This window comes from Cydia strobilella, chromosome 20, assembly GCF_947568885.1.
Source record: "Cydia strobilella chromosome 20, ilCydStro3.1, whole genome shotgun sequence".
Lineage (NCBI taxonomy): Eukaryota > Metazoa > Arthropoda > Insecta > Lepidoptera > Tortricidae > Cydia > Cydia strobilella.
Window position 1 is genome coordinate 3,020,569 of NC_086060.1, and position 21,454 is coordinate 3,042,022.

The 21,454-nt window shown below is 36.9% G+C and overlaps 1 protein-coding gene across 1 annotated transcript; it reads left to right on the forward strand.

Moving 5' to 3' along the window:
* The first annotated feature begins 763 nt into the window (after positions 1–763).
* On the forward strand, positions 764–21,164 carry LOC134750770 (uncharacterized). The gene is made up of 18 exons (XM_063686012.1): positions 764–929; positions 5,591–5,756; positions 6,052–6,195; positions 7,013–7,221; positions 7,818–7,983; positions 8,486–8,620; positions 9,218–9,369; positions 10,108–10,187; positions 10,959–11,059; positions 12,078–12,212; positions 13,650–13,786; positions 14,644–14,821; positions 15,294–15,416; positions 17,092–17,408; positions 18,156–18,345; positions 18,820–18,945; positions 20,414–20,571; positions 21,149–21,164. The coding sequence occupies exons 1-18, from the start codon at positions 904–906 to the stop codon at positions 21,162–21,164; spliced, it is 2,559 nt and encodes an 852-aa protein (XP_063542082.1). The 5' UTR covers positions 764–903.
* The last annotated feature ends 290 nt before the right edge of the window (positions 21,165–21,454 follow it).

The following is a 21,454-nucleotide window of genomic DNA, read 5'->3' on the forward strand; positions in this document are numbered from 1 at the left end:
ATCGGCGCCAACACCAACAAACAATAATTCTCTGAATTAAAATAATCTAAAGATCTGTCAGTGTCACTGTCATGCAACTTTTTTTTTTTTTTACATTTATGGCCTGGATGCGAGTCCTTTAAGCCATGTCATGCAACTGTTGTTTAGGGATAGTTTAGGGTCCTCCACACACGCGCCGCGATTCGAGTGTGGAAGAGCTTTTCGACAAGAGTCCGATCGATACATTGGAATTATAGTTGGTCAAGCAAATCTTGTCGGTAAATAAGAACAAAAAAACTATACTCATCTTTTTTCTTTTGGGTGCTAGTACTAGTGTAAGACAAAGATAGTATGATATGTTTGAAATGAGACAGTCCTTTTACAAACTATACATTATAGTTAACTATAGTTGGTCAAACCAAATTGTCATTAAATAAGAACAAACTATACCCATCCTTTCACCTTTGGGTGCTAGTACTAGTGATAGTATGATTCTCTCCAAATTCTCTCTGTCTATGTTTGAAATGAGACAGTCCTTTGACAAACTATAGTAAAACTCGTTTTTTTTTTAAATATTTTTTTGATAACGCAATAAGGAATAACGTATCAATAACGCATAAAACTGCTTACATTTTAGACTATAATCTAGTTAAATAGAAAATATTAACTGCTCCAAATGAAATTATCGAGTTTATAACCAATAGTATTTAGACGGTTATTCGGAACGTAAAGTTCTAAAGTTCTAAAATCGTGTCTATCATGTCATTCACTTGATTCATTTCACTGACTTCACTCATTCTTGACATTTGATAGATAACAAAATGATTTATGGTGAAGATATTGATAAACAATGAAGCTATCCCGTTTTTGACAAACCGAATTTTTCAGATATTGTACCAATAAATATAACAGACCAAATGCACCATGAAGCCGAGGATGCTTCATAAGATGTAAGTCGTCTTGAGTTTAATACAAAGTTTTTACTTGGAATGTAGGTTACGTTTTTTCTTACTTGGCTTATTTTCTTATGGAAAATGCGTTCCTTTATTGAAATATGTGAACTGGTTCTAAATGCAGCGCAAATATTTACTTTCTCGTACACAATGTTCATTTGTTTTTATAACTTTTAAAGTCGGACTAAGTTATCTCTGCACAGACTTTACATTGACCAGTGGCAAATTTGCAGTCTGGCCGCCCTAGACACAGGGCCCTGTAGTAACTATTAGCCGCCCCTTTCTCAGCACCAATCATATACTTTCACTTTAAGGACCTCCACATACTCACGCTGCCCTCTGTGGTGATATACCAAGTGGCTGTCTATGTGCGATGTCACCTTAATGAATACGCGAGAGGAGCTGACGTCCACGGTCGTAACTTGCGGAATGCCCACAGACTCCTGGGTGTTAAGCATAGGTTAGCCAAGTCAGCGAAACTAACCCACGTGATGGGGCCGACTGTGTACAACCGACTGCCGAGTCATGTCACGAATGCGTCGTCATTATTATTATTATATTATTATTTAGCTTTATCCCACATTAGTGGTCCCCAAGGGTATAAGCCTCCTCCATCTGTCTCCACCTCTCTTTGTCGGTGGCAACATCCATCCATTTTTTTCCCGCAGCCTGTACAATGTCATCTGCCCATCTTTTTCTTTGCCTTCCCGCTCTTCTCTTTCCAGCTGGGCCTGGCCATTTTGTTACAAGATTTGTCCACCTTTGATCCTGATATCTTGCTACATGACCTGCCCACCTCCACTTTTGTTTCAGACTAAACTGCAGGGCATCTGTTATCTTTGTTCTCTTGCGGATGTCTATATTTCTTGTTTTTTGTATTCTTCTTAAATTTAAAATACTTCTTTCCATTGCATGCTGGCAAGATAGAATTCTATCTGCGTCGTCATTAACGAGCTTTAAAATGCACCTGAAACGATGGCTTATCGAGCACACTTTTTATAGCTTTAATGAGGTTATGGAGTACGAAATAAGTTCCTAATCATAGATTTAATTTATTCTAATTTTTATATTATTAATATTATTATGTAAAATGTTACATTAGCTACAATACAAATCATATTTTGTAAATAATTTATAATATTGTGACATGAAATACGAATTATTATGAATAAATATATGAATATGATTATGAATATAAACTGCCGCCTTGCTGCCACTCCTAATGTTTTGCCACCCTAGGCCCCGGGCCTGTACAATGTCATCTGCCCATCTTTTTCTTTGCCTTCCCGCTCTTCTCTTTCCAGCTGGGCCTGGCCATTTTGTTACAAGATTTGTCCACCTTTGATCCTGATATCTTGCTACATGACCTGCCCACCTCCACTTTTGTTTCAGACTAAACTGCAGGGCATCTGTTATCTTTGTTCTCTTGCGGATGTCTATATTTCTTGTTTTTTGTATTCTTCTTAAATTTAAAATACTTCTTTCCATTGCATGCTGGCAAGATAGAATTCTATCTGCGTCGTCATTAACGAGCTTTAAAATGCACCTGAAACGATGGCTTATCGAGCACACTTTTTATAGCTTTAATGAGGTTATGGAGTACGAAATAAGTTCCTAATCATAGATTTAATTTATTCTAATTTTTATATTATTAATATTATTATGTAAAATGTTACATTAGCTACAATACAAATCATATTTTGTAAATAATTTATAATATTGTGACATGAAATACGAATTATTATGAATAAATATATGAATATGATTATGAATATAAACTGCCGCCTTGCTGCCACTCCTAATGTTTTGCCACCCTAGGCCCGGGCCTTAAGGGTGGAATTCCATCTGTCCAATATCTTGGTCCAATTTGTATATTCAATATTTAAACAAATTTCTTTGATGAGGCCCATTCCACTTATCCAATATCTTGGTGCAAGTTTTAAACTATTTGCATAGCCATTTTGAATTAAATATAATTTGTAATTAAACAAATTTCGGTGTTTCTAGTAAATTTGATCAAGTCATCCAATTTATTTTATCAAATGCACATTGGACAAAGAAATTGGACAGATGGAATACCACCCTATGGCAAATCCACCACTGACATTGACAAAGTGTAGAAGGCAAGGCTCGGAACCGGTTTATTCTTCAACCAAAAAATACCGGTATTATTATGTTCATTTTCGTTCTTTGGTTTATTATTTCATTTTTAATGAGACAATTTAATAATATGAAGTTATTACCTAAATACATGATTCAGTCCTACGTAAATAGCATAAAATAATTAAAAACATTGGGCTATTTTGGGTTTTTCAAAATAACCAATTCCGTGCCTTGGTAGAAGGCTACTTAGCATTGAACTGCACTGTAACACATACTGTGACATTCAGAATAGGAAAGAGTAAAAGACAGCAATTTTAATAGTACATTACGATACAAGTGCAAAAAGTAGGAAATTCGCAAAGTTGTTCAATTAAAACATGACCGAAGCATTCAGCAGTTTAGGCATGAAGAGGTAACAGACAGACAGACAGTTACTTTCGTATTTATAATAATGTCACCTCAAACGCGTAACGGACTTAAAAACAGCTCTTGCAGCGTACTATGCATACGCTCACTCCAGATTATCCTACGGAATCGTATTATGGGGTAATAGTACCGACATAGATAAAATATTTATTCTTCAAAAAAGATGCATCAGAATAATGGCCAACATTGACGAAATGGAAACCTGTAAGCCATTTTTTGTAAAGTATAAAATACTCACTCTTACCTCTATATATATCCTAGAGACCAGTAAATTTGTAAGAAAACATAGCGAACTATATTCTCCTGAAACACTACCCAAAAGAAACGACCGAAATTTAAATAAACTGAAACTTCCCTTTTCTAAACTGAAACTGTTCACATCTAGCCCACACTATATGTCAATAAAAATATATAATCACCTCCCAAATAACATAAAAAACGAGAGTAAATTAAGCCTGTTTAGCAAGAAACTAAAAACATTTCTGTTAGATAAATGTTACTATAATATCAGAGAATTTTTTGAAGATATATAATATCTCTTTTGTGATACTTGTGATCGTAAATTGATTGTAATTGTATTTGATATTGTGCATGGCAGATTTTATTTAAATGTAAAATAATTAATTAATTATTTGGCACATATGTAAATAATAAGATGTATAATTTTAGATTAAATAAGTATGTTTCCCTATGTGGAACTATGTTGCCGTGCCCTAACAGGGCGTCACATGAACAGCTTATATTTAAGAACACCTGTACCTGCTATGTGATATGCAATAAATGATTTCAATTTCAATTTCAATTTCAAAAAAATGTTCTTTAAAATAAGTTCTAAAATTTTATATGTGCAGTCATGTCATTTATGTTATTTACTGAGCATAATGTCGCGTTTTTATCGCTTATCACCATGGATAAGACATTTGTTGTGTTTCAATAAGTATGTTGGAGCATATGTCACTGATATGATATCTTATCAACATAGATAAGTGATAAAAATACTTCCACAAATCCACAGTAACATATAATTTTCATCAAAACTTGGAAAATTATAAGTATTATAACCTACTTGGTTTCTTAATTTCAACATAATAATAACATAAAATATATATGTATCTAGGATACCAGAAAATATTAACTTATTATAATAATATGTATATTTAAAATATAATTATGAAATAATTTTAATGATTGGTTTGATTTTGATAATGATAGGGTGTTATACCTATTTTTATATAATTTTATATCATAATTTCATCAAAACCATTGTTGTGTTTTAATTATTCTGGTACAAAGACCAACAGGAGAATTTCTAAACCTTATAGCTAAATTTCAAACTATAAAAAAACTTAAAAATATATTTTATTGTGACCCAAGAGACATAGCAACTATGATAATGATAAACGTTTTTAACACGAAATTAATGACAAGGCTGTATTTTCAACATACTTATTTGAATGGTAAAATTTGTATTGTTTGTCTCCCGGGTCACAATTTTAAGATTTCTAATTTACCTACGTGTTTTAAAGAGCTTTGATTTCTATATGTTTCATGTTGTCGTCGTTTGGGTCACATAAAGTAAAGTAAAGTAAAGCATATATGTTAGTAGTCATACTACACATTCGGTGCCAGCGCGAACTACGCGCTGGGAGCGTAGCCGATAACAAAGGAAAAACCGTATGTAGCGAAAAGCGCCTACGAACAGAGAACCCACCTCGCATTTCCTAAGGCCCAGTATCCTATAGTAGGTGAATTCCCTACTAAGTGAATTGGATGGAATTTAATAAGGAATATTACGCGAAACACTGCGTAGGGGGGCGCCAGGGCGCCACCACAATCTATCGCGAAACAAGAAAATGGAAATTTCGTTATCTCTGTCACTCTTGCATATACGAACGATAAAGAATTAAAGAGGCAGATAGCGAAATTTCGGATTCGCGTTTCCCGGTAGGTCCTCTGTAAACAAACTGCCTTGATAAACAATTTTTTAATGATTGATTGATTGAAAATCAACTCGATTTCCCACATGTTTAAATGTCACTGGCCAATTTTGAATTTATTTCTTGTATGAGCCATACCTCACTTTCAGTTTAAAATTGTGTTTTGGTTAACGGCTTTGACAATTATTTCAGTCGCTGCACCGCGACCCAGAAGATGGCGCTGATAGACTACATGTGGAACCACCGTCGGCTAGCCAGACACGAGTACGATCCGTACACCGCGGAGACAGAGTGGTTTCGCCTGGCTGAGACTCTTAACCAGAATGGGTCAGTCAAAACTGTGGACAAATGGAAAGTTGTAAGTTTGAAAACCTGGCACTGCTACTATATTTATTATTGATTTATTTGTTAAGATCTTCTCTTCTTCTTCGGGTGCCGTCTGCTACCGCAGTTTGGCAATCATCACAGCAATCTGAACCTTCGACACAGCAAGCTCTGAAAAGTGATTGGCGCAGATTTCTAAGCCACTATTTTCTTCTTATAACGGCTATAATTTCTAAAACGTTGGCAAAATGATACCAACAACACGCATACACAACGTTAAAAAGTTTGGTAACTTACATACTTTCATGTACATTGTCGTAAATTTTCAGACTTGGCGCGACCTCAAAAGGAAAGCTTTAAGGGAAGTCCAAGCGGCTGCACAAAATAATACAAGGGCAAGAGAGCCGGCTATGAAAATTCGAGAAATCTTGATGTCACCAGCTGACGGGAACCCTAGGGAGCACAGAAATCTTGTAAGTCGTATAAAATATAGAATAGAATAGAATAGTTTTTATTGGTACACAGACAATAGACATACATTAAAAGAACATAGTGAAAAATAAAGTGTCACGAAATGCCAGCGCTGATCTTCCAATGAGAACCACGGAAGGTAATAGACAAAAAGAGACATAAAAGAAACAACCTACAATATGGCGAAAAATGAATTACACACAGTTTATATAAACTAATACAAAAAAAGAGATACAATATGACGTCATAAGAACATAACATAGACGGCATAGAATAAAATCAAATCGATCAAAAGCAAAATATAGCAATATTGAAAAATGAGTAGTGAGTGAACTTCAAGCCAGTCCTATATCATTTATCCCCGTAAGGTCCTCCATGTATTTTTTTCCTTTTTTTAATTTTAAACTCGTTGTATATAGTAAATTGTGATTTTTTTGTTGGAAGAAGCAATGAAACAAAAGAAATGCTACTTTATTTTTGGTTTATTTAAGCAACGACATTAGATTGTAACGAATATGTACCGTGTATATTGAGGTTTACGAGGTTTTAACCATGAATGTATTTAATAATTGTTCACGGCAATAATTATAATTGTTTTTCTCTTCTTCCAAACAAGATAATCAAGTCGCTATATTTCCTGGCGACTTCAACTCTGTATCTGGAGTCCATCCCTACGATTATATGTATAGTACATAGTAATAACAATAATTATTAACTAAATTTAATGTGTAGCAGACTAATGTAACGTGTAGCTTACATGTTTCGGATAAGAGTGTAAGTTGGTTGATAAATAAATAATAGTCAATAAATGTTTTCCAGAAAATGTCTCCATCACCACACTCTTCTTCGATTCACCTCACCCCTGAAGATTCTTACCAATGGTTAGAGGCGGGTGGCCAGGACCAGAGCCAGTATTTGGAGCCACAATGCCGCCCAGCTAACGGATTGGAGTCGATTGAGTGCACTCCGGACTTAAGTTCGGACAGTGCTCGTAGTATCTCGCCTGTGCCGACATCGTTGGCTAGATCGTAATGTTTTATTTATTAAATTATGGTTTTCTTAAGGGTAATAAGTTTGAACAAGCGCATGTTTCGCCTGATGATGTGCTTTACGATAAAAACTTCGTAGCTTTATCTTCTTTATCGCTCTTACAGTACTCGTTCGAAAGAGATGGAAATGGTCGCACGTGGGATTAACAATATTAGCTACCGCTACCAAGTTATAGATGTGTGATTTAAAGGTAGAATAGAACTACATACGGAAAATACGTTCTTTTCTTTACATACGTTACGTTCTGAGAAAATCTAAATATATGTTACTTGTATGAGTAGGAAGGGCTTTTCGAGTTTTCGCAAAAAAATAATAATATGAGGATGTGCCATTTATTATAGCTATGATTATGTTACAAGACTATATTGCTGTGACACTGATTTCAACTTTCACGATTTTTACTCATTATTATTCACAACGACTACCGGTCGACTCGGTCAGAGGTAAATTTAAAACTTATTCTACGCGATTAAGTCCCGTCGTTATGAATAATAATATATTCAAAACACTCTCTTAAAAATAATTGTGACCCAGGGGACTGATGTAAAAAATATTGTTAACACATTATTTGCAGACGCAGCAACCAAGAGCAAATCAACGCTTTGGTGGATTGCATGGCCATAAACACTGGCATGGCGTTCGGCAACCAGCAGACGCCCAAGAAGAAGGCGGACTGGAAGAAATTACGGCAGCTTTTGAATAGGAACGGGCCTGCGAAACAGACGGCGGCTTGGCGACAGGTTAGCATTTTACGTTTGCTTTTTTTACCACCCATAAGCGGGTAACGCAGGTTATAAACACTTGCAATTTCACGAGTATTGCAGCATCATCATCATCATTTTATTCAGTAACAATATTACATTGTGTTTGAAATCTTAAAACTAGGCACATGCATACAAAAAATATTACAAAACACAGCCACCATGGCCACCAATTCAAAAAATATTTCATAATACTTAATCAATGTAAATGCGTAGCAGACTTTTTATTGGTAATCTTCGCTCTATCCTGGACATCGTCTTTATTAACTAACTTACAGGCGTTTAAATCGTTTGCGATGACATCGCACTTTGGTTTGCCCTTTCTGTTTGGGCCTGGCAAAGCGAAGCTAAGGGCTCCATTGCCCACGTATTTAGGCAATACGTATAAACAACAAGTGTGAGCTAATCTTACAGGATGGTAATGTTTAACTATGACCGAATGTGTAAGCAATACTTTTTTATCTTATTAATATTTTTTCAGACGTGGCGTGACCTAAAACGTAACGCTTTAGAAAGAAACAATATAACTTCAAAACAAAACTCGGTGATTACGCAAAAAATCGTACAAATCATCGAAGCGCACGAACAAGGCACAAATTCATCAAACGATGTTTCGGTGAGTAAATACTCTGACTAAATACTGGTATCAATAATGAAATAAGTAAGCTTTTGTAGACAATCTTACACAGATCGACCAGCCCCAACAGCAAGCAAAACTTGTACTCTGGGTACTTACTAAAATATATGAATGCATATCTAGATACGCAGAACACACTATGCATATATATAGTTTGTGTCATCCACGATGATGCGCGGATTTGTCAAATCTAACCTTTAATAACATGACAATACGATACGAGTCAAGGCACGCGTCTTCGTGAATGACACGATCTATGCCTACGTATCTACGTCTACTCATTGTGACATTTAGATTCCAAAACAGCCTGAATGTCTGTATAAACTTATGACAGCATTGGGCACTGGAGGCCCTGGTCACTTTTTCTTAGTATATGACATTTATTTCAGTTTATAATAAATTATCTAACAAAATCTTAAATTGTTGTCTCATGTCATGAGTAACGAGAGTGTAAAACGGTAATGAATATTTGATTGACAATTTAGTACGTAATTTTTGTAAAATTGCTTACTGTTATCTCCTGGGTCACAAGACAATAGAGTTGTAACTAAAGTACGGTTACTTTGTATTTTACAGGCAGATGACGATTTACATTTACGTTTACCACCGCAATTCATTCGGGCCGAAACAGTTAACGAAGCTTCTTCAAATCAAATGCCCCCTGTACAACGCGACGTGTCCGCTGTAAACGTGGTCCCTTTGCGACAACATTTGCGGCGTTTTAAAACGTAAGTTAAAACTAGATATGACACAAAATTTTGTGCTAATTGTTACAGTAATTTTTTTACCTGGTTAACGACCAAATTATCTCAACCGTAGAAAAATAAGTAAACTTAGAGAACATAAATAGATAAAAATACCCATTTGTAATAAGTTATAAGCGAATTTTGCGAAAACTAATCGCACTATCGTGAGACATATTTCAAAATATTTATCCATGGATGGATGGATTCCCAAAGAATCCGAAACATGTCGCCAAAAGCGACTAAAAATAATAGTGAGTAAAAACCGTACTGATAAATATTTTGCGAAAACTTTATAAATTACGATTTAAGTCTAGCTTAACAAGTGTTAAGTTAGGACTTAAGCGATTATTTTTTAATAACCATAAACCATACCTTCCATATAACTTAATATTCATAAAGGATAACCATTTAGTGGAGTATGGAGTGAGCACTCAACGTAATTTTTGTTTATATGGGGCATTTTCTATGAAAAGGGACCTTATTGTCGATGGCGCTTACGCCGCACAGCGTCGCGCGGCATTGTATTTATATCGGAGCATCGTTAATAATGGCGTAAGCGCCATCGACAATAAGGTCCCTTTTTTTAAGAAAATACCACATATGTACAGTAAGCATCACATAAGATAACTGACCTGCATAGAAACTTGTTTGCAGGGGGGTCAGTTATTTCTGCAGCTTACTATACATTGTACAAATCATATAAATGTATATGAATTTCAGGCGTTCAACCACCAACCAAATATGCGCGTTAGTTGACTACATGGAGAAACATCCCGCTCTGGCCGTAGCGAAATCTGCAGGTATATCCTTGGCTTTATATATAAACTCGTTTACGGCATTATTGTCAAATGATGGGTTGCACACAACACTCACTACGTCATTCGCTAATGGTTCGTCCACACTGTCCACCGACGTAGTACCCAAAACTGTTTTCCAGTTCGGAGGCACTGACCAACCACAATCATGGTTAACGGTTTTTTTTTTCATTTATTTATTAACACAAAGTATATATACATTATAAAAATTATGACAGCGAACAAACCCCCCCTAAGGCTTAACTGCCGCTGTAATCGCTCTTATTTCATCTTAATCTTATCTTATAATATATATTTTTTTACGCTATGTATTATGTAATGTATTTCATTTCACGAAGTCGGCAATCAATCATGTTTGTTATTATAGGGTGTTAAGAGTCTAGATTCCGCATGTGGCGCCTTCGTTATATGAGACATTCCTTTAAGTGTGACGTACATATAATTTACTTAACTAATTATTAATATATACATATAACTAGTTTTTTTTTTAAATTGTAGATTATATATTTCTTTCACGTCACAATAAATAAAACAGTAAATAGAAAGTCCATGCATAGATCGTGATCGGCAACGCAGGCTTCGTCAAGTGGACACAAAAGCAAATCAGCAACAGGCTTCGTCATCTACTTACAAATGATGTAATCCGCAGGCAGGCGTTATTAATATAATAATATGTCTGTGTCTCACGGAAGTTTTGTTATCCATGATCTTCATGATAGTGATAGTTACCTTGACTGTATTCTGCTGTTGTTGTAGCTGGAGACACCCAATGCCCCTACAACGCAGAGTGGCGAAGTTTAAGCAATTACCTTAACAGAATTGACATTAGAAAAAGAAGCACTTTGGCTTGGAAACGAGTGAGTAAAAAAAAGTGTGTGCGTGTAATCTTTACGCGCGATTGAAGTAAAACTTCTTTGACGATGACGTTTATTGCTATGTTGGCACTTTGACGTGTGTCCTATTGTGCGTGAGTCACTACTGAGCGTTACTTCCGTTAGAAAACAAAATCTGAGTTACCCTCACGTCGCGCCTAAAGAAGTTTTACTTCAAAAACAATGTGAGGTGCGTTGGGGTCACTTCAAAAACGGGGTGCTTTAGAAAATGGCAAATATCTATAAAACTAGAAGCACTTTAACAAAACTTACGCTATTGTAACGCTTACAAAGGCATCTTGCTTACTGTTGCTATAGTAGAAAGTCCTTCTATTTTAGTATGTATTTAAATTACCCTGCTTAAGAATTTACTCCGACGCACATTGTATGGGTCTGCGATTATTCAGTCCCGTGACTCAGGAGACAATATATTGCAATTAATGAATTTACAATACATCCCTTCATGAATACGCCATATAATCCCTTTTTTTTAGGATTCCGTACCCAAAGTGTAAAAACGGGACCCTATTACTAAGACGCCGCTGTCTGTCCGTCTGTCACCAGGCTGTATCTCATGAACCGTGATAGCTAGACAGTTGAAATTTTCACAGATGATGTATTTCTGTTGCCGCTATAACAACAAATACTAAAAACAGAATAAAATAAATATTTAAGTGGGGCTCCCATACAACAAACGTGATTTTTTGCTGTTTTTTGCGTAATGATACGGAACCCTTCGTGCGCGAGTGCGACTCGCACTTGGCCGTTTTTTTTTATGAGTAACTATTACTAGCGCGGTAACCAAAGACATTATTGAGACCACATTGAAAGGCCTACGCGCCTAATTCTAATGTAAAGAGGTCATCATAGCCTAGGACGCTTGCAAAACTATTTGCATTACACATTCAAAGATTCCTAGTGTTATCGTTTAAGGGCAGAAATTTGCTGGCTTTGTCGCCCACCTAACACTTAACCCTTTGACCTCCAAAAATTTAATTTGCAGACATGGCGCGATCTTAAGAAAGCTGCTAAAAAAGAACCAAGTAACGAACGGAATTCTAATGTAAATCAGAGAATTCTTCAAATTTTAATAAAGGCAGCAGATACCCAACAAGACGAGGAGTCTAATATGGAAACTGTAAGTATGATTATTTTACTGATATTGTTTCAAAAAAATCTAAGGGCAAATCGCCTAGCATGGTACGGGCATGTGATACGGAGGGATGAAAGTCATGTGACGAGAAAGGTATTAAGAATGAATGTGGAGGGAGGTACGAGGAGAGGAAAACCGTGGAAAAGGCGGATGGACTGTGTGAAAGATGATATGAAACTAACGCAAGTGAATGATGAGATGACGGGTGACATAGAGGTATGGAAGAAAAAGACATGCTGCGCCGACCCCAAGTGAATGGGACAAGGGCAAGCGAATGATGTTTCAAAAAAAATCTACGATTGCCATATGGTAAGGGTATAGGAGTAGTTTAGTCGTAAAATAACTTGCATGCAATTTGCGTAAAGCGAGGTTTAGACTAGCGAGAACTTGCATGCAATTTACGTTACATTGCTGACTACTAAGGTAAACTGCATTAAAAATGTTTATCAGATACCGCAATGTAATGAAAATTGCATGCAAGTTCTTGCTAGTCTAAACCTCGCTTTACATTGCCGACTACTGAGGTAAACTGCATTCAAAAGTTTGATCAGATACCGCAATGTAATGAAAATTGCATGCAAGTTCTTGCTAGTCTAAACCTCGCTTAACACTTTCGCATTCATATTTGTATGATTAGACTTAACATCAAGTGTAAACAGGTTGTGAAGGCCAAGAGGAATCTAACGATATGTCATTTTAAAAAATCCGTCCAGTATCCTGAGCTACAGGATATACTGATTTTCAGTATTTAAACCCATAACCCTACTTTCTGTTTAAGTCGCAGTCGAGTAAAATGTTGATATTGGGGTAGAACGTGTACAAATGTATAGACAAAAGTGGAATTCATATTCCTCCAAGTTTCATATTAAGAGAATATCCCCTGAAAGGGTATAAGCGCTAAATCTGGATTCAGCTATTATTTTCTATAACAAGATGTACTCGTATTTTTTCCGCAAAGATATCTAGGACTTTTTTGTGTAGAATTTAATAAGCTTTAATGTTGCCTTACACCAAATTTTCATAGAGAACGTATATTTAGAGTAAAACGCAAATTTCTCCAGGATGGTACACATTTTCCAAGATGGCTGCGATTCCTCGAGGTCTCCAAATGTCAAATAGTGTGGACATGAAAAAGAGACCTTTAATTAACATACATACCAAATTTCATATCTTTGGAAGGATTTCGAGGTTAGACTTAATTCGATTGTGCTATTAAGGGAACGTTAATCTAAAGATGTGACTATGACAACCTTATAATGTAAATTTACAATGAATGGTATTCGAAAATTAATCAACAAAAACAGATTTATTTATTCGTTGGTATGTAGTGAAATAAATATGGAAGTATTTTTTGTGCTCCTTATATTATATATGAGTATAACCGATATTTATATCGTCATATAATATTATCATTGTTTACAGGTAGACTTAGATGCCCTACCGTTCGCAGTGGACTTTGACCAAATGTCTCCTGGACAACACCCTGGCCGTTCCTCGCCAGTGCAAAGTGAAAATGGACAATTAGATCAAGATAAACCAGAAATGACGTGTAAAAAAGGGTAAGTTAATATCATTTTGCCTTAACGCTGCAGGATCGGCGGCGGAAACGGCTGCAAGGCTCAAACACGCCAAGTACTCCGCCTTGGAGGTGGTGTACGATTTCGTACCGGTTGCTGTGGAGACTGCTGGACCCTGGGGTAATGAGGCTCTGCAGCTTTTTAGGGAGTTGAGCAGGCGTTTAAGAGAGAGGGGTAATGATCCCCGCTCTGGATCTTGGCTGGTCCAACAGGTTTCCATCGCCATACAGCGTGGTAATGCTGCAAGCATAATGGGAACTTTTGGGCCGGTCTTGGTGCAGGGTGGGGATGGGCATTAGTTTATGGTTATTTTTGACGAAGCTTGTTGCAGAAATTATGTTTTGTATTAGTTTTTGCCTTAGCCTAATTTACTTACCTCTGAGCCCTCTGAGGCAAGTTCATATAATAAGCTATAAAACCTGACAAACACTTCGTATTCCTTTTATACTCTATTGAGTCTAGACTTTTCTTTAAGCCTATTATTTTATATATGTGTTTATAAATGTATAAATGACAAATAAAAGTACAGGAGTAGGAAAATATGCATAATAATCCAGTTCTCCAAGTTTGAAGCGCTTTCAATATTTGAAAACTTTCTCAATTGGTTCTCGAATCTAAAGCCTAGCAACTAAGTTTGAGAAATAAATATATACAATATATACACATAATATGTATATTGTTTTACAATAGAACAGGCTTACCTACCTCATCAATACATGATCGATGAATTTAAATACAATAAAACTAAAATTTTAAGGCGTGACCCAGGAGACGTAACCGTGTCGTAGTTATAATAAAAAATTGATCCACTTATTTTAAATAAGATCATTATTTCACAGACACGGTACCAACGCCCAAAAACACGCTTTAGTAGACTACATGACCAGCCACCCCGCTCTAGCCACGTCCAAGTTCATAGCGGTTGTCGACTGCGACCCACACTACGCTGAATGGAGGCAGCTAAGCAAGTATCTGAACAAAATAGGGACAGCTAAAAGTGTTATCTCTTGGAAACGGGTTAGTTACTTTTTTAACTATAAATATTATATTTAGTAGACCACATGACCTACCATCTCGCTCTAGCCACGTCCAAGTTCATGAAAGCGATCGACGGTGACCCACACAGCCCACAATACGCTGAATAGCGGCAGCTCAGCAAGTATCTGAACAAAATAGGGACAGCTAAAGTACTATCTCTTGGAAACGGGTTAGTTACCTCCTTTATTATAAATATTATAGGTATTTAGTAAAGTACATGACCACCTACCCCGTTCTAGCCACTTCCAAGTTCATACAGGCGATCGACGGCGACCCGCACTACGCTGAATGGTGGCAGCTCAGATACATAGATGCTGATGCGTTTATCTGACATGGCTATTACGTGTTAATGGCTACTCCGTTAGGTTACAACCTCTAAATAAATAAATTATTTGACTTTGATGCAATGCAATGCTAATATATTGGTTTTTGAATGTATCGTTATTTCCAGACGTGGCGAGACTTCAAAGTAAGCGTTCTAAAGAAAAAATGGTTTAACGAAACGCTTTTCGGATTAGACCGGAAAGTCCTAGAAATTTGTAAAAAGGATCCCATCGAGTTAAACATTGAAACGGTAAATACCTAGAGTTAGACCAAGATAAGTCTGCAACGATTTTGATAGCACAGGCCCAGGCAGTGTAAGTGTTATTTTAAACGTCAAACTGCTATGAAATTATGACGTACAAGTAACACTTGCACTGCGTATGCTATCAAAATCGTTGCAGACTTATCTTGGTCTTACTCAATCAATTATTTTAATTATAATTTTAAGAGAATCTGCATTTTCTTATGTCAGTAAGAAAAAACTATAAATAGGGTATTTGGCTACTAGAATCGTTTCTTTTTTCGAACTGTCAAAACGATTTTGCTACGATGGAATTTATATGAAACACTAGCGTGTGACGTCACAATCAAATTACCTACACTTTATAGTTTTATACGAGAAGATAGAAATTGTGTCTAAAAAAACATGCTGTCTACGGTTCTCTATTAATCTTCTGGTGCTTTATTTCACGTATGGTGTAAAATAATTTATTTTCAATACAGTCAAATACCCTATTACATTTGTGCAAAAAATGTGGTTAGATATTATTTGGGTGGAACAATTATTTGTTGTTATTTCCGTCAGCCAGGCGACAACAGAGCATAGTTAAAGGCCTAAACTACCATTATAATATGTTTCGCTGTTTTTAATACTACCATAATACCATTTAAAAAGTGACCCAGGTGACCGTGGTGACATGGCAATGAGTGACAAGAAAAAGTTAATTTATTAAAACCAAAAACATAAAAACATTAGAATTAGAAAAAGTTGATTGGCCCATTTATTTTAGCAAGTATATTTCTTTGCTATATAGCCTAGCTAAACTGCTTGAGGGCTGTAACATAATTATTAGTTTCAATATTAACATTCTAAGGTCCATGGACCGTGGAGCCATAGTATTAATAGGGAATATTATGCGAAACTCTGCGTAGGGGGCGTTATCTAACCTCTCTATCACTTGCATATTCGAGCGATAAAGAGGCAGATAACTAAATTGCGATTTTCGCGTTTCCCGGTAGGCCTGTGAAAACTTGTCAAAAAACAGTAAGGCACAGTATGTATAAGTTGCTCTGTGGTTTACGATAGGTGCTACTGCTGCACTCTGGCGGCAGAACATTGCAGTAATACCCCCAATTACTTCAATGTAATTGAAATCATTTCCAATTGTAACAGAGCTGCTTTTATTTTGTTTAAATCATTTTTAAAACAATTCGAATTCAACCATATTCTCTAGCTCAGCGGTTCACAAACTTTTAGGTGATATTTAGCGGTTCTCAAACTTTTTAGGTGATATTTAGCGGTTCTCAAACTTTTTAGGTGATATGATACGGAGCCCTAAATAAAATAAAAATCGTTCATCACTGTTGACCAGACATACATATAGAGCTGGTTTTTTTCTTATTATTACAAGTGTTCTCGCGTAGCCCCAACAGAGGCTTTGCGGAGCCCTAGAGCTCCGCGGTCTGCGCGAGCTGCGAGCTCCTGATGAAGGTCGTGGGAATTCGGTGGATGCGAGCGGCACAGGATCGGTCGGAGTGGCGAGCCTTGGGGGAGGCCTACGTCCAGCAGTGGACGTCTATCGGCTGACATGATGATGATGATGATGAGAGCTCCGCGGAGCACACTTTAAGAATGGCTGCGTCTAGCTAGACTATTGATTACAAATCTAACCGTATTTTTATCCTTCCAATTTTACTTGTTGTAGGAGAAAGAATTCGACTCGCTACCAGATCCAACCGACGGTATGCCTGTCCTTTACTTACTATCTCCAAAACACACGAAGCCCGACATAATATTATGTGACCCGTCTCATGACGACCCTGCCAACCAAGAGTCTGAAAATAACCCTAAACAAGGCCAAAAGTCTCCTGAGCATGTAGAAATGTCCCCTGGGGAACGAAGCCGTGAAATGTCTCCTGACCAACGAAGTACACAGTCTTCTGTACATTCCGATCGTGGTTTACCGGTGCAAAATGAAAATGAAAATAGGCAAGACAGTTCGTATAAGAAAAATAGAAGAGTGTAAGTATGTTTATTTCTCAACTATAGTGACTGAATTATATTCGTGATATTGACAAGGAAATAAACCGTGTACAGTGCGACATAAAATAGTAGAAATTAAATGAGGGCGCCACTTTCTTCGTTACTGTCAAATGTTTGACGTACAATGCTTAAACATGGCAACGGTTTTGTATGGAAAATTTTTAGTTCCATTTTATTTAATTTCTACTCTTTCGTGTCGCACTATAATGTGCAAAATAATGTATTCAAAAATATGAGAGCTCAAGTAGTTAATTTTTAAATTAATTTTTAACAAGCAGAATCGTCTGCGAACGATACTATTAAGCTTCCAGAGGCAGTGAGTTCAAGTCTCACCCAAGGCAGTAATTTTTCCACTTTTAAATTTATTTCAAGTAGTTGTGTCCTTGTGTCTGTAGGTCGCCATATTTTTATGGTAACAGAATCTAACGTTAGCGCTTGACAACCTAATTACCGCACAGTGCAAAGGACCGCACAGTGCAAAGGACCGCACAGTGCAAAGGACCGCACAGTACAAAGGACCGCACAGTGCAAAGGACCGCACAGTGCAAAGGGCCGCACAGCGCCATATTGTTAGTCTATTCTGTTTGGGCCCAGTGAAACAGTATATTTAAGTGTAGTAATTTTGTTTTAAATGTTTTGACTTTATGTAGAAAATAGTTGGTAATTTGAGGCTTAAGTAGTTTTCCTTTAAGGTAATTGGACTTTATAATTGTTTTTTTTTTTCAGTCGTTGCACCCAAACTCAAATAAACGCCCTCGTCCGCTACATGGAGCGCCGCCCCTCCCTAGCGCGAGCAAGATGTCTGTACATGAACACCGAGCATGACCCGCACCACGATGAATGGCGGCGGTTATCTAGATATTTGAACAATGCTGATACAAGTGTGGCCGCTAAGAGCGTTACCAGATGGAAGTGTGTAAGTATCCATCCATCTACATACAATAAACGCCCTCGTCCACTACTACACTTACCGGGATTCGAACCCAGGACCATCGGCTTCGCAGGCAGGGCTTCACTAGGCCAGACCGGTTGTTAACCGCAGTGTGCAAAATTGCATTTTATCCCCTAAGTGCAAAATAATTGAATTTGTTGCAGATTTTGAATTCTATTTTCCCGTTATCTGGTCTGGTACAATGGACGTTGGAATAAATTATGATTCTAAATGGTTATATTATACTGTATCATCATCATCATCATCATCAGGTCAGCCGATAGACGTCCACTGCTGGACATAGGCCTCCCCCAAGGCTCGCCACTCCGACCGATCCTGTGCCGCTCGCATCCATCGAATTCCCGCGACCTGTATACTGTACTGTGTGATACTGTATACTGTATATTAATTTTTATGTGATTTCTTAAATGTTATTTTCTTATTTTATCTTAATTTCAGACATGGCGGACGTTAGTAATAAACGCGCGCAGACAAGATCGCAAGAGAAGCCCGTGGAATGATAGGGTTTCTAGTAAAATACTACAAATACTAAACGAAAACGATCCTGACGCCAACGAGAAAAATGTAAGGGCCGCCCCACACTAGCGTCTTTTGAGCGTCAGCACAGATTATATAATAGTTCTTACGAACAGATACTTAATCTCAAAGAAAACGCAAATACCTACCGTTTTGATACCTACACAAAAATACAATGGAGTGACCTTCAACGCGCCGCTCCCCGCACCGCGCGCGCCGACACATCGCTAGGGTTGCCGACGCTTCTTCAAATACTTAGGCGTCTTAGGTAGATATCTAACTATTAAGGGTCAGTTGCACCAACCACAATTAACAGGCTGATCAACGCCAAGCAGCAGAAAACTATGAAGCTTCCCATACAATAAAATTTAGCGAACGCTGAAACGGTGACAGACGATTTGGTGCAACCCGACCTAAATGTGTCTTAACATTACCTACATCTTTAAAACAATTTAATAGTACTACGTAGCTTGTAACTATCGTAAAAATAATAGCAGTAGGTGTAAATACCTATATTTAGAATGTCTGCTTACTTTTCCTCATCTGTCGAAAGAGGAAAAAATGATATTTTTTATTTGTTTTGTTGTTTCTGCATCCCCACACTACAAGCTGTGTTATTTGTTCGTAACGAAAACATTTCTTTGGCATAGCGCGCGGTGACGTGCGCGGGTGTGCGCGTGTGACAACCAACTAGCTGGCTTACCTATGTACCGCCGGCGGGAAGCGAGTCGTAGGTATAAATCCGAGCTCGCGCGGAGATTTCCATAGGCCTGCCATAGCAGTAAAATTTTAATATAAAATAGCTAGTGATATAACCGAGGGAGATGAATTTTTTAGAGTTATTGAGATAAAAGGTAAAAACCCCGCGCGTGGGCCATATCTTTCGTCGCAATATTACGTCGTCGTACGTTACGTAGTATTGCTTTTCATTACGTGACTTCACCCCTTGTTAATAGTAGTTTGTGCAACTGATACATAATGAGAGGCCTTAAAACACAAGTGTGGTTTTATGAAACGAGTGTCAGCGAGTTTCATAATAGAATCACACGAGTGTTTTAAGGCCTAGTTCTGTACAGTTGCATACACTACTTTATCTACACACATATCATAAGTACTCTAAGATGGGTTCAGAAGCCGTAGAGAAATGACCTGCATTGCTACTAGTGCTACCTGTAAAATATCTAAAGACTAGATATTAAAATAATGCAATAAAAATAAATTTGACTGAATTGACGTTTCGTTTCGATAACTGTTTTAATATCTATGGATACTAGAATAGGGACCCACTTGACTTCCGACTGCTGTTCCAAATTTAAACTCATAACCTTACAAAAATCTATAACGTAATAACATTAAAGTACAGATTTTACCTACTACCACAGATAAGAAAGTTCTCATAGTAAAATTGGTTGTAATAATGCTGGTCATTTCCTACGGTTTCTGAACGCATTTTAGGGCACTAACGATATGTGCGTCGATAAAGTCTATTACATGGAGACATTACTTTGGTTTATAGGTAGAAGAGCATGTCACACAATCAAACGAGGATTACGTATATACACCATTACTATCGGAAAGTGTAATGCCTGATCCCCTTAAATGTGAACCCAGTGAGGACGTTGAACGCAACCGAGAAGAAAATGCTGAACTTCCTAAACGATGTCATAATAGAAGGCAAGTTTTAATTGTTTTATTATTGTCTTATCCGAAGATAGATATAACTCCGTAATAGATGCATACAGTCTAAGGAAAAAACGTGCCTCGAAAATCAAGAAAATTTGATTCTCGATCAGAGGGCGCTACTAGCTTTGGCCTACTGTCGTATAGATGGCGTTGACGGTTTCGTTTGTTATTTAACAATTTTAACGCATATAAGTGAAAAAACATGGGTCAAAATCATAATAATAATTAATGCAAATAAAAAAATCATCCATATTTAAATACATTTTATCGTATTTTTATAAATCTTCATTTTTAGTTTTAAAGTGTGTTTGGCAGTGAATTTACTGGGGTTACAAAATTTACTATGACAGTACCGCTCTAGTATAAGTTACTCTATGATAGTAACGAAAGGACGCTGACCACGAGAAATTTCGTACAATGACCCGCCGACCTATCTCTATCGCACGTACGTAATTATATTGCTACGCGTCCCGTCCATGATATTATACCGGCTGTGCGAGTAGGACAGTAATATATATAGAGATAGGGCTTGGTGCGTTTATGTACGAAATTCTTCGTCGTCCTTTAGAAATTATGGGAACTAGGTAAATACTTATGTTCAAACACTGTTATAAATGTGTTATTCATCATGGGATTCATGGGCGTATTCAACATATAGGAATTGGAAGACGTTTAAGTATACATTTCAAAATAAAAATATGTATTGTAAGGCAAAGGTGGGGACGGGTGGCAAAGATAGTTTTTTTTTACATTTGACCTGTTTTTACACAGCTCTTTTTATTGTGAATTCAAAGTTTTTCAATTTCTTTGTAAAATTATTATTTTAATATTGTCTTCGGTTACCGCGATAGTTACTCATGATATAAAACTATGA

Coding starts and splice junctions, on each gene's coding strand:
- LOC134750770 (XM_063686012.1), top strand. CDS start 904: ATGAAGCCGAGGATGCTTCATAAGAT. Junction 930..5,590: donor CCGAGGATGCTTCATAAGAT/GTAAGTCGTCTT, acceptor CAATTATTTCAG/TCGCTGCACCGCGACCCAGA. Junction 14,822..15,293: donor GTGTTATCTCTTGGAAACGG/GTTAGTTACTTT, acceptor CGTTATTTCCAG/ACGTGGCGAGACTTCAAAGT.